The sequence below is a fragment of the Moschus berezovskii genome, chromosome 1 (genome assembly GCF_049115385.1).
Source record: "Moschus berezovskii isolate FMDL1 chromosome 1, NW_MosBer_1.0, whole genome shotgun sequence".
Lineage (NCBI taxonomy): Eukaryota > Metazoa > Chordata > Mammalia > Artiodactyla > Moschidae > Moschus > Moschus berezovskii.
Window position 1 is genome coordinate 44,109,235 of NC_142460.1, and position 14,356 is coordinate 44,123,590.

The 14,356-nt window shown below is 36.0% G+C and overlaps 1 protein-coding gene across 5 annotated transcripts in view; it reads left to right on the plus strand.

Annotated features, from left to right (window-relative positions):
* The window catches only part of ROBO2 (roundabout guidance receptor 2), a 699,021-nt gene that overhangs the window by 627,229 nt on the left and 57,436 nt on the right, over window positions 1-14,356 (plus strand). For all 5 annotated transcript variants that reach the window (XM_055424356.2, XM_088836149.1, XM_088836153.1 and 2 more), the window contains exon 17: window positions 4,042-4,224. In XM_055424356.2, the coding sequence (XP_055280331.2) occupies window positions 4,042-4,224 (183 nt within the window). The remainder of the gene's footprint in view (window positions 1-4,041; window positions 4,225-14,356) is intronic.

A 14,356-nucleotide genomic window follows, 5' to 3' on the forward strand; every position in this document is an offset into this window, starting at 1 on the left:
ATGACTCTTTTACACAAATGAAGGACAAATTTTCTTTTCTGATTTTGCTATAAGGTGTTTTCTTTTTGGTAATAGCTAGTGTTTAGCACAGTCAACATATATGAATATGAGCTTATTTTAAATACATTTTAGACTATGTTTATATGTATAATGATTAAAAGCAGATAGATTAGGAAAGTGAGCCAGGTTTACTACACAGGTAAAGATGATTTTTAAATCTGGAAATTAACACAAAAGAACTTCAGAAATGAAATACTGGACTATATAAAAATTGGACATATCAATGGAACATTACATCAAGGATGAGCGTGATGAAGGACAGAAACAGTAAAGACCTAACAGAAGCAGAAGAGATTAAGAAAAGTTGGCAAGAATACACAGAAAAACTATACCAAAAAGAAAATCTTAATACTCTGGATAACAATGGTTATGTGGTCATTCACCTAGAGCCAGACATCCTGGAGTGTGAAGTCAACTGGGTCTCAGGAAGCATTACTGTGAACAAGCTAGTGGAGGTGATGGAATTCCAGCTGAACTACTTAAAATGCTAAAAGATTATGCTGTTAACGTGTTTAACTCAGTATGTCAGCAAAACTCAGCACTGGCTTATAATAGGAAAGGTCAGTTTTCATTCCAATCCCAAAGAAAGGCAATGCCAAAGAATGTTCAAACCACTGTACAGTTGTGTTCCTTTCTCATGCTAGTAAGTTTATGCTTTAAATCCTTCAAGCTAGGCTTCAACAGTATGTGAACCGAGAATTCCAGATGTACAAGCTGGGTTTAGAAAAGACAGAGGAACCAGAGATCAAATCGCCAGCATCTGTTCGATCATAGAAAAAAGCAAGGGAATTCCAAAGAAACATCTACTTCTGCTTCATTGACTACACTAAAGCCTTTGATGTGTGGATCACAACAAACTTTGGAAAATTCTCTAAGATATGAGAATACTGTACCACCTTACCTGTTTCCTGAGAAACCTGTTTGCAGGTCAAGAAGCAACAGTTAGAACAGGACATGGAACAACTGACTGGTTCAAAATTGGGAAAGGAGTATGACAAGGCTGTATATTGTCACCCTGCTTATTGAAATTATATGCAGAGTACATCATGCGAAATGCCAAGCTGGATAAATCACAAACTGGAATCAAGATTGTCAGGAAAAATGTCAACAACCTCAGATATCCAAATAATACCACACCAATGGAATAAAATTGAAGAGGAAGTAAAGAGACTCTTGATGAGGGTGATAGGAGAGAGTAAAAAAGCTGGCTTGAAACCGACCATTCAAAAAATGAAGATCAAGTGATCCAGACCCATCACTTCATGGGAAATAGAAGGGAGAAAAGTGAAAGTAGTGACGTTTTATTTTGGGGAGCTCCAAAATCACTGCAGATGGTGACTGCAGCTATGAAATTCAAGGATGCTTGCTCCTTGGAAGGAAAGCTAAGGCAAACCTAGACAGCAAATTAAAAAACAGAGACATCACTTTGCCAGTAAAATTTCATATAGTCAAAGCTATGGTTTTTCCAGTAGTCATATATGGATGTGTGAGCTGGACCATGAAGAAAGCTGATCGCCGAAGAATTGATACTTTTGAATTGCGGTGCAGGAGAAAAGGCTTGAGAGTCCCTCGGACAGCAAGGAGATCAAACCAGTCAATCCTAAAGGAAATCAACCCTGAATATTCATTGGAAGACTGTTGCTGAAGGTGAGTTTCCAATACACTGGACTTCTGATGGGAAGAGCTGACTCTTTAGAAAAGACCCTGATGCTGGGAAAGATGGAATGCAAAAGGAGAAGTGAGCAGCAGAGGATGGGATGGTTAGAGAGCATCACTGACTCAATGAACATGAACTTGAATGAACCTTAGGAGAGAGTGAAGGACAGAGGAGCCTCACATGCTTCAGTCCACAAGGTCACAAAGAGTCAGACATGACCTAGCAGCTGAACAACAAATAACAAACAAATGGGCATATTGATTGGCTTAAGAAAGTAAAAGTTTCTTTCTTATTCATAGTCAGTCTAATATGGGTTCGCAGAATGGAGGATGGGATTTCTACTCCATAGAGTTTTTCATGAAATGTGGATCCTTCCAGTCAATGGTGTACTATCTCTCATAGGGTCAGCATCCCACAACTGATCCCTTGTTCTTTGCAACACCTTCGGAAAGAGAGTGTGAAGTGCTGTCACAGTGGTACATGGATTGGTCCAGAGATACCATGCATCTGCCTGTGTACAATTGTCCAATATTCAGTCACTTTGTTGCACTCAACTACAAGGGAGGCTGGAGATACAGGCTAATATTCTTCTCTGGAGGAAAGGTGAAACCTTGGTAAACAAGTCACCTATGGTTTGAAGGACTCTCACATCTAGATAATTTACAATTTATATTCCTACCTGGGGCTTCCTTGGTTACTCAGATGGTAAAGAATCTGCCAGCAGTGCAAGAACAACTGAGCACATGCACATGGAAAGAGGTTAATAGGAGCACTATAATCTGTGACTCAAATTATGGCCCACGTAAAGCTAAGAGTTACTTAAGACCCACTCAGGTCGGAGTAAAGTAAAAGTAAAGTCTCAGTCGTTCAGTCGTGTCCATCTCTTTGTAACCTCATGGATTGTAGCCCGCCTGGCTCCTCTGTCCATGGGATTCTCCAGGCAACTTACTGGAGTGAGTTGCCATGCCCTCCTCCAGGGGATCTTCCTGGTCTCCTGCGTCTCCTGCATTGCAGGCAGATTCTTTACTGCTGAGCCACCAGTGAAGTCCACTCCTTACATTCGTCATCTGGATTAATCCTCCCAAATATATGAAATAAACACTACTGTCACCAGCTAACAGAAACAGGGATTCTAGAAGATTAAGTGCCCTACATAAGCCCACTGCTTTCCTAGCTAGGAAGTGACAGAGATGATACTCAAAGGTGGAACTTCAAAGACCTTGCAGCTTCCAGTATGTTACAGTGCCAGCCAGGATAACTAAAAGAAGAGAATTACACGTTCCTTTGATATGATATGCTGAAATTTGCCATTTATTTTTTGATTATGATTTATGTTTGATTATTTGTGTACTCACTAATGAGATATGATATTAATATGAGAATTCACTTAAGTTCCAGTTTCTGAATTCATTCATCTATTAAATAAGCACCTAAATTTTTGCTCATTAGGAATGTTAGAATTCCATGAGTCTTAAACGTTTTTAAAAATGTGGATTGAGATTGTCTTTATTATGTCTGAGAGGGCTAAACTGTCAGAAATCTGACAACTTCTAGAATAATCTTAGTCTAGATTTAAATTTATGATTTGTTACATAGACCTTCGAATTAATTTCCAAGTTGTTTTGTATCTAACTTTCATGTGGATTTTCAAGTTGTTTTGTAGCCAACTTTCAAGTGGATTTTCAAATTAGTTCAGATACTTTAAGGGCATTTAGGAGTTTTATCTTTCTGTGAGATTTTAACTATAGATACTAATTTCTCTGAAAAGATGTTTATTTTATTATCATTATTTAATATAGCAGTTTCAATACCTTCCAGAAAATTAAAGTATGTTTGATCAAGGTAAATTATTTGGTAAAATATTAAGAGAAATATTTTGATCATCTGTATTAGGCAGTGCTGTAGGGGAAAGGTAATTTGCAAATACCCAGTTTAAATGTTGTAGTTGCTTTTCTTTTTTTAAATGAGAATTGTCTTACAAAATGCTCTACCTAACTGAAGAAAAGTTATTATTTCAGCTCACACACTTGTTTAAGACTTATATATGAAGCAATAAATCAAGAAGTGGTTCTGAATCTGTCCATAGTAAAACAAAACACAAAGGAGCAATGTTCTTAATCATATTTCAAACTTATGATTTGATTCTTCTTTGAAACTTATAAAATCTGCTTACCAGTAAATTGTGACAGGGTCAGGACATAACAAGTATTACCTGCTTCAAAGAAGGTTACAATCTTCTCTACCTTTGGTGCAGCGCATATGTATTTTTGCGGGGTTTTGGGCCTTAATATTTACCAGCACTAACACTATTGTTTCTTCCATAGGGGGACGAAATGAAGTTGTCATTACCGAAAACAATAACAGCATAACTGAGCAAATCACTGATGTTGTGAAGCAACCAGCTTTTATAGCTGGTATTGGTGGTGCCTGCTGGGTAATTCTGATGGGTTTTAGCATCTGGTTGTATTGGCGAAGAAAGAAGAGAAAGGGACTCAGTAATTATGCTGGTAAGAGGCTATTTCCAGCTAAGAAAATGTCTTAGCTTTAGAAATATGATGAAATGCAAGGGAAGGAATGAAATGGAATATGAAATGAGTGAATGAATGGGTGTTTTTTGCTTGATTTATACCATTATAAACAACATGCTTTAATACAGTGCTCTTCATCATATCACATTATGACCATAAGGCCATCTTTTTGCCTGTATCTCCAAGGAAGCATAAAAAGAGTGCACACCAATAAAGTAATTAGCCATTTTTCTCAATAGTTCAAAACACACACACACATAGACTTTGCAAGCTATGACACCATGTTTGAGAAGTGTATTTAAGCAAGAGCGTTCCTAAAATGCTCATGAAAAAAAGAGAAAAGATTTGAAATGTAGTTTTTTGTATTTACAATACAGATTACAAAGGGAAATGTATCCCAGATGGAAAATACAAACAAAACAAAAAATTTCACCAGGATTGATGAAACTGATGAGGCGTGATTTGTTTTACTAGTCACTTAAATAGAATGTCGATTTTAAAGTGACCAATGAGCATTTTAGAAAGAACAAATAGAAGCAAAAGAAAAAGAAGAAAAATAAGATCCTAGATATTCTACTTGTTTGCAAAAATGTTTTCTTTGAATCCAGAACAGGAATTTTAAGGATGTCCAAAGTTATGACCTTCAAAATACATCCAAGGCAGAAAGAGAGAGAAAATTATCAAGTCAGTGAGTGAAAAATGACCTCGATAATGAAGCTATGTTCAGTTAAAGTTTAAATTGCATTCTTTTTAAGTACTTTCTCTAACAAAGAAAAAAAAAATATTGCCTCACAATTACTTTACATTTTCTAGAATTTTCAAGGGAACAATTTTATCATTGTCCTACAAATATTTTTAAAATCTTTTAGATATTTTATTCATCTTCTATTTCTAAGTTTTACTTTAATAAGAAGCATAAATGTCTTCATAAGTGTTTTTGACAGAGGCTTCATTACTTATTAAGCTTATCAGCTGCTGTAACTTGTAGGCATCTAAGCTTTTGAGAATAGTTCAAAATGAAAGAAACAGCATCCATTTGGTTGTTTTTCTTGTTATGGAATAGTATTTAAATATGATCAGTTGATGATCACATTGCGGCTCATGACTATAACTTTGTAGAAATAATGTTTGTTAGTTACTGGTTAGAATATATTCCCAGGACTAGAGAAGATAGTATAGTATATTCATTGCAGAAGGGTTTCCATACTTTGTGACTTGCTATTGCTGTGCCATTCTCATTTCTTATTGGTTGCTGATGCCTGCTTCCTTATGCTTTGTCATCTGAGTGCTTTATCACCCTGCCAATGAAGGATTCTTCCTGGAAAGGGATGCTGGGCAATGACTGCTGAGTGTCAGAGTCATGAACATTAATGATGCTTTAATGTAATTTCTTGTTTTGCAGTCCAGTCCCCTGCTTTCATTCCTTGAAGATATTGTCCGTTTACCTGTGTGTTTAGTCAGTCACCGTGTTCTGTTTCATCTCTGTGACATGCTCATATAAATCAAAGACTATTTTTGTGTTTATCTCTTTGTTTGACTTTAGTGAAAATAATAAAAGACTGACAATGTTAGTCACTTCAGTGCCACATTTGGAGTGTTGCATTTTTACCCTCTGTAGGATTTTCATTCACTTCTTCCAAATAGCATTACTCTCATAATTAGTAGTTATGTTTTTTGTAAAATCATGTCAGAGAGCCTTTCTTCTTTTCTTTCTTCTTCTCTTTAAAAAGAGCAGTTCTTTACATTTGATTGGAAAATATCTGTTGGTCTTTGAGCTGGACAAGAATAGCACATTTCCTGTGGTCATTTCTCATTGTGATTGATATCCATCTGCTTGTAGAAGAACTGCTAACTCAGAAGGTGCTATGCCCTTCAAATATTTTGGAATCAGGCCAAGCCACAGAGCAGGCTTTCTGAACCTTTATCCTTAATTGATAGATGGCTGACTCTCAGAATGGATTCACCTTCAGCTGGAAATTTGCCTTCCAGCAACTGCTGTTCTTTTCTAGGTGAGAAGCAAATGAAAACCCACACTACAGGTACTCAGGACTGCATATCTGACTTGGTAATATTCTCTACACATTTCCCCCCATAAATATCCTGACCTCCACTTTCTGGAATTTTTATATTCTTGTCTTTCTACAGCTTAAAGAATATGAGGATTGTAAATAGGCATATTAATGTAGTATTTGTTTATCATACGTTTGAATTTATGATATTTGATTCATGAGCTAATGATCTGTTTTAAGAGCACAGAGATTTCATACAGGGCTAATTTTCTCTGAAGTATTTTATAAAAGTTATCAAGAAAATAGTCTATGTGTAATGGTTCTGTTTATATTTTGGTTTTCACAGAAATTTCTGTGGGAATCTTATAATTTACAAGTATGAAATGCAAAACTGGTAACCTTAAAGCAATATAATTTTACTCAGAAAATGAGAAGTCTAACATTTCTACTTTTTACTACACAGTACCGGGTTCGATCCCTGGGTCGGGAAGATCCCCTGGAGAAGGAAATGGTAACCCACTCCAGTATTCTTTCCTAGAGAATCCCATGGACGGAGAAGCCTGGTAGGCTACAGTCCACGGGGTCACAAAGAGTCGGACACGACTGAGCGACTGAACAGAATATCTATGTAGTTTCAAATTTTTCTTACTGATTTATGATACCAGTGATAACTTTTTTCAGAGAAACATAAGTCTATATTGGGATCAGTATTTAAATTAATTTATAACAAAAGATGACTTCATTTGCTTTAGACCCCAAATGTGGTCTTAGATTATACTTCAACATCTGCTGCAATTCGTATAAATTCAGAAACCTGCATTTTAATAATGCTGATCCTAAGTAGAATTGAGGTGGTGATTTAGTCGCTAAGTTGTGTCCGACTCTTGCAACCCCATGGACTGTTGCCCACCAGGCTTCTCTGTCCACCGGATTTTCGAGGCAAGAATACTGGAGTGGGTTGCCGTTTCCTTCTCCAAACTAGCAACTGAACCCAGGTCTCCTGCACTGCAGATAGATTCTTTTCCAACTGAGCTACCCGGGAATTCCCAAGTAGAACTGAAATGTAGGTTGAATTTGATTTCAGTACTTGCCTTTTCTACTCCATTCCAAGTCTTCTTAATATCACAGGTAGATTTTAACCATCATAGGGAAGATTTTTAACTAGTGGCGAGAAGAAATCCTTTGCAGGGTGGGAAACCCAAGTCTTACAGGATGCCTTCCACTCACTCTATAGGCAAAAGCTCACCTACTGATTTTTATTGTGGTTAATCTTTGCCTCTCCATCTCCATGTGGAAATTATATTTGAATGCTTAGAAGAAAGGTAAAAAAAAATGACACGCTATTCAGTGTTGATATTTTTCTTATGATTCAGAAGAGTTAACATATTGATCATAGAACACCAGTGGATCAGCACCTTAGATTGTGAAAGCAACTGTCAGGAATCAAATGTAAACTTATACAGTGAAATGATCTGAGAGGAGAATTTGGCCTGAATGTAAAGTTTAGATTGTTTACACAGCAGAACATGGCGATTTCCCCAGGGCAAAGTTACTAGCTTCCTATTTCAGGTTTTTCCCATTTATTCTTTGTTTAAATTCTTCAGACACAAACATGCACAAAAGATTTGCTCGTGGCTCAAAGATGGGCAGCTAGAATGAGAAATGTATTCCCCTGTCTCATATTCTACATGAAATCGTTTTATTTTTTTCTAGAGTAACATGCAATGTTATTTATCTTGATCTTCATTGAGTACTAACAGTGCTTGCCATTGCATGTGAGCTTCCTGACTGCCAGAAATATTCACTACCTGAGTTGTTATAGGATGAAATAGAATCATGAAGATATTTGGGCAGAAAATATTAGATGATTTTGAATCTAGAATAAATGTGTGATTATATGTGTTAATGGTGTTTGTGAATAGAAGGGTGAAACAATATAGTTTGAATAAAGCCATATAGCTTTCACGAGGATTCTGTATGTCATATTATGATCTTCATGAAGCCTGCATGATGCTTTTCAAACTAATGCTGATCATTAGTTTGGTCATTTCTATCAATAATTTTTAAGTTATCAACTGTTTAATGAAAGTAAACTAAGTTTCACACTTTTAAAGGGGTGAGTTCTATTTTATGACTATGACCTCTGAGGATGACAGATTTGATTAAACTCAGTAAACATAAATAATTTAATGAGTGAGCAAATTATGAAATACCAAACACTTCATTTATAGGTTTTAAATCATTGGTGAAATTGTTTGACAAAACCATCCTAAGACAGCTAAAAGATTTGATGGAATTTTTATACACTGATTATCTGGGCTTGAGTTAAGGCTTATTAAAAGAGGATTAATCTACATTCATAGTTGAGAAATAGTTTATCAGGCAAGGGAATGAGGCTTGGCTGGCAACATTAAAGTTTCCATTTGGATTGGGAAAATGTGGCCTACTAGAGATAGGCAGTCTGAAAGCTTCCTTACCTCAAAATGTCAATTTTCCATGTAGCTATATTTCCCTTCCCCCTCAGTGCTAGCACGTGTGAGATTAGGATTAATCCTGACAGATAATAGTAGAGGTACTTTGTATATGATCTGAACTTGCAAAATCTCTTTACCTTCTATCTTTCATAAATGCTGCAATAAATTCAGAATATTTAATACATTTCTAAAACAGTTAAGAGTATAGTATCTATGGAGCTTTTTGGAAGCCTTAGCTCTAGTCAGACAGTTTTAGCAATAAAAACTCCTGTGCACTCTGTGTTGCTCCCTTCAAAGTTCTCAATTTTTTATATTATCAGAAACGCCTGGTAAAAAACATTCACTTATTTCAAAGTAAATTTTGACAAGCACAGAGTTACTACACTATCATTATCAAAACTGAGACTAGAGCAAGACTGTTCAACCACCTACCCTCTCTACCCTCTTGCTTTCAGCTTTAGGGTAGTTCAGCACCTCTGAAATGAGAGCTACTTCAAAACAGCTTTCAAATTTCCTGAGGCATTTATTTTTATGTTTCTCTGTCTCTACACACACACAAAATGTTGATCAAAACACCAAATATGACTTCCATTTTAGGAGATCTAATTGTTTATCCTTTCTCATCTGTTTTTAATCTCACAGTCTAATAGAACTCAGTTACTTTTGGTCTGCTTTTCAAAATGGAACGAATCTAAAATTTTTGGAGCATGGGAAGAAAAGGAAACCAGAAAAAGTATACTCTTTTTCCCTTGCTTCAAAAAAGAGAAATATTCAACTTTATTATGTAAGTTTGTTGTTGTTGTTGTTGTTGTTGTTGTTTTCTCCTGATAGAAACACAAAATTAAAGTTTTTCATATATATCAAATTGTGTCCATAGGCCATTTTAAGTCAATTATTTATTTATATAATGACTGTATTTTTGCCTCTGTATAGTTGGTATGAAGAGGCACAAACATAAATGTCTTTAAGAACTATTTTGAACAGTCTATTTTCAGATTTGAAATTGTTTAGTGATTTATATAAAAGTAGAAAATGAATATATCTTGAATGTTCTGAAACTTAAAATTCTTTAACTCACAGCATTTCACTCTCAGTTCGTAAACATGGACAATACTATAGAGTCCATACTGTAACACATCTGTAAATAAACCTCAATGAATGTTTGAAGGTTTTTTCCCCAACTTTTTTACTGTGGTACAATACACATTACATGAAATTTGCTATCTTGACCATTTTTAAGTGTACCGTTCAGAGGCATTGAATACATTCATGATGTTATGCACCATCACCACCATCCATCTCCGTAAATTTTTTCAACTTTTAAAACTGAAAACCTTTGCCCAGTAAACAGCCTCCCCATTTCCCTCTCCTTCCAGCTGTCACAACCAACATTTTACTTTCTGTCTCTGTGATTCTGTCTCTGTGATTTTGACTACTCTGTGTACCTCATATAAATGGACTTTTACAGGTTTTGTCTTTTTGTGACTGGCTTATTTCATTTAACATATTGTCCTCAAGGTACATCCAAGTTTTAGCATATGTCAGAATTTGCTTCCTTTTCAAAGCTGAATAATATTCCATTGTATCTGTGTATACACTTATCCATTCATCCATCAATGGATGCTTGGTTTGCTTCCACATTTTAGCTGCAATGAATAATGCTACAGTAACCATGGATGTACAAATATCTCTTTGATATCTTGATTTCAATTCTTTTGGGTATATATCAAGAAGTAGAATTGCCGGGTTTTATTGTAATTATATTTTTTACTTTTTGAGAAACAAACATGGTATTTTCAACTAAAGGTAAAATGGCTTTTACCTTCCACCAACAGTACACAATGGTTTCAATTTCTTCATATTCTCAATAATGCTTATTTTGTGTTTCCTGATAGAAACCAACCTAACAGGTGTGAGGTAACATCTTATTGTAGTTTTAATTTTCATCTCCTTAATGATTAATGATGCTGATCATCTTTCCATGTGCTGACCAGCATCTGAATGATATCTTTGGATAAGATTTTGAGTGTTGCATCTTAGTACTTTAATATTTACAGTTTATGAAAAATTTAACATTGGTAAGTACATAAAGTTAAATACAACTTAATTTTTGTTCAGTTGTCCTTGGCTTCTTTTTTTCTAATATTAATTTTTGCTCTGACAGTAACAGAAAATTTGGGTAAGGAAAAAAGAGCATCCAAATTAGAAATGCTCAGCTTCTCCCCTCATATCTCCTAAACAACACACTTGGAGGTGTAGCCCATCCATGTCTGCTGATATTCACAACATTATCTTAGCCATCTTTTATCAGAGTAAAACAATCACTTGATAGTCCATTAAAAAACCACATACTAGAAAGTCACTTCAGATGGAAAGTTAATTAGCTGCACTGTTTTCACATTTTGTGTTTTTCCAACGTAATCAGACCTTTATTTAATGCCACCAGTGATTTTTTTTTCAATAATTGTTTCAGATCAATTTGTTATTTTTGTTGTTGTTGCTAAAAACAGTTATTAAAGGGACCCAATGTGGTATGGACACACAGCTGACTGTTGATTCCCAACACTTAAGGGAGTCCATCACAAAGCAGACTAATGATCATGATCAGTATTCATCTTCTTCATAGCCAGTCCTGGGCGGGTGCAAAGGCTCTGTCAGGATTGTCTTGTAATGCACTTGAGAAGATACCTAAAAACTTCATTAAGCAGTGTACTTTAGGTGCCAATGAGATGTTTCTGAAAGCACTGCCCCATGAATTCCTGATAAACCCTTGGATGATGATGATATTGCCTAATTATGATGCCATAAGAGAAATATGGCAGTGGCCACAGGACTGGAAAAGGTAAGTTTTCATTTCCAATCCCAAAGAAAGACAATGCCAAAGACGGCACAAACTACCGCAAAATTGCACTCATCTCACACACTAGCAAAGTAATGCTCAAAATTCTCCAAGCAAGACTTCAACAGTATGTGAACCGTGAACTTCCAAGATGTTCAAGCTGGATTTAGAAAAGGCAGAGGAGCCAGAGATCAAATTGCTAACATCCACTGGATCATCAAAAAAGCAAGAGAGTTCCGGAAAAACATCTGCTTTGTTACCTATGCCAAACCCTTTGACTGTGTGGATCACAACAAACTGTGGAAAATTCTTCAAGAAATGAGATGGGAATACCAGACCACCTGACCTGCCTCTTGAGAAATCTGTATGGAGGAAAAGAAGCAAGTTAGAACTGGACATGGAATAACAGACTGGTTCCAAATTGGAAAAGCAGTACATCACGGCTGTATATTGTCACCCTGCTTATTTAACTTATATGCAGAGTACATCATTAGAAATGCTAGGCTGGATGAAGCACAAGCTGTAATCAGTATTTTTGGGAGAAATATCAATAGCCTCATTTATGCAGATGATACCACCCTTATGGCAGAAAGTGAAGAAAAACTAAAGAGCCTCTTGATGAAAGTGAAAGAGGACAGTGAAAAGTTGCCTTAAAACTCAACATTCAGAAAACTAAGATCATGACAACTTGTCCCATCACTTCATGGCAAATAGATGGGGAAACAGTGGAAACTGTGGCAGACTTTATTTTGGGGGGCTCCAAAATCACTGCAGATGGTGACTGCAGCCTGAAATTAAAAAACGCTTGCTCCTTGGAAGAAAAGCTATGACCAACCTAGAGAGCATATTAAAAAGCAGAGACATTACTTTGCCAACAAAGTCCATCTAGTCAATGCTATGATTTTTCCAGTAGTCGTGTATGAATGTGAGAGTTGGACTATAAAGAAAGCTGAGCACCGAAGAATTGATGCTTTTGAAATGTGGTGTCGGAGAAGACTCTTGAGAGTCCCTTGGACTGCAAGGAGATCAAACCAGTCAATCCTAAAGGTAATCAGTCCTGAATATTCATTGGAAGGACTGATGCTGAAGCTGAAACTCTAATACTTTGGCCACCTGATGGGAATCACTGACTCGTTAGAAAAGACTCTAATGCTGGGAAAGATTGCAGGTGGGAGGAAAAGGGGACGACAGAGAATGAGATGGCTGGATGACATCACTGACTCTATGGACATGAGTTTGAGTAAGGTCTGGGAGTTGGTGATGGACAAGGAAGCCTACTGTGCTGCAGTCCATGGGGTCACAAAGAGTCAGACACGACTGAGCAACTGAACTGAATAGATATATTCTTAGACAACCTTAGGGAGGGGAACTACATCTAGAAATTTATAAAATCTAAAAAGTGATCATACTTATTAGCTCAAACTTAAGAAACAGGTGAATTATGGAGAGATTATCCAAATGAGAAAGTATGTACTTTGTGTATAGTTTAAGTAGCAAGTTCATTAAAAATATGAATCAATTCATAAAATTTTATTTTCACTTTTCTCACAAAGTAATCATAGTAAATATATTCAGTGTCTTCCAAAGATAGGATATGTTGAATTCACAGCTGTGAAATGATATTTTTTCCTTCATCCCCTGGGACTGGTTTAGCTGATGCATATCAATTTTGGTCAGAATTGCAATTGTGCAGTCCATAAACTTCTAAACACCAAATTTTTCCCAATGATTTTCTAGTTAGGTAATTAAGTGGCAAAGTTTGACCCCAAATAATATGAAGTCATGTATAGACTTTGTTCCACTAATTGTGAATATTCACATCTCATTGCAAAACTAATCATTTTGAATACAGTTGCTGTCTCAGACCCTCTGTGCAGTGCGCATCATATTACCTATCTCAGATCTGAAGCATTTTAATCCCAAACAAACTTAGCTGCAAAGGCTGTGGGTGAGAGATGATGGACCCAAACTGATGTTTATCTTCTTTGCCAATCCTTGACACCCACTTTCATGTTGTTAGCTTTGTAGAATGAAATCTGGTGACCAGAGGGAGTGGGTTCTCTGACTGTGGCTTTACTGGATGCTCGTTGGTGTTGCTAATATGCTCCGTAGTTTTAAAAAGGACTTAAGTTGTATAATCATTACATACAATGGGAATATATTCAATAAGTTGAAAGTCTTATTTTTCTAAGGATTGGAAAATGAAGCAAAGTGTTCAATACATTATGTATTCTCTGTTCACTACAGTTTATGTCTATTATACAGTAATTGTAGTGTTTCAACTCATAGTGCTTCTCAGTATCCCTAAAAGGACCTGTGATGGAGAAGAATAGGTTTCCAATCTGTACCTGTTTCACTGGTTTTATTAGAAGAATATTACCTGTTTGAACTATCCTGTTTCCATTTCTATTTTGTGCAGTTTGCATTTTGCCCTCTAATTAGGACACCTGTATATTAGCATTAAAAGTCACGATGGGATAATTCTTTGTTAATGCATGTCAGTCTTCCAATACCATATATGTACCAACTGACATACAAATAAAAATTGCCCCTTTGACTTAACCATGTGTTTGGCCTGAAGAATTTTTAGATGTCTTATTAAGTTGGAACAAATGATGGCTTAGCTTTAGGCCAAACCACTGCTTCTTACTATGTGTGCAATTATGTTAATTATATTTTGCTATAATTCCCAGGGGCTTCCACTCTAAATGAAGGGCCAATATGTAGTTGTTGTTAATTGTAATTAATATTGACTACTTGTATGTGTTTCTTTTTTTTTTTTTTTTTAC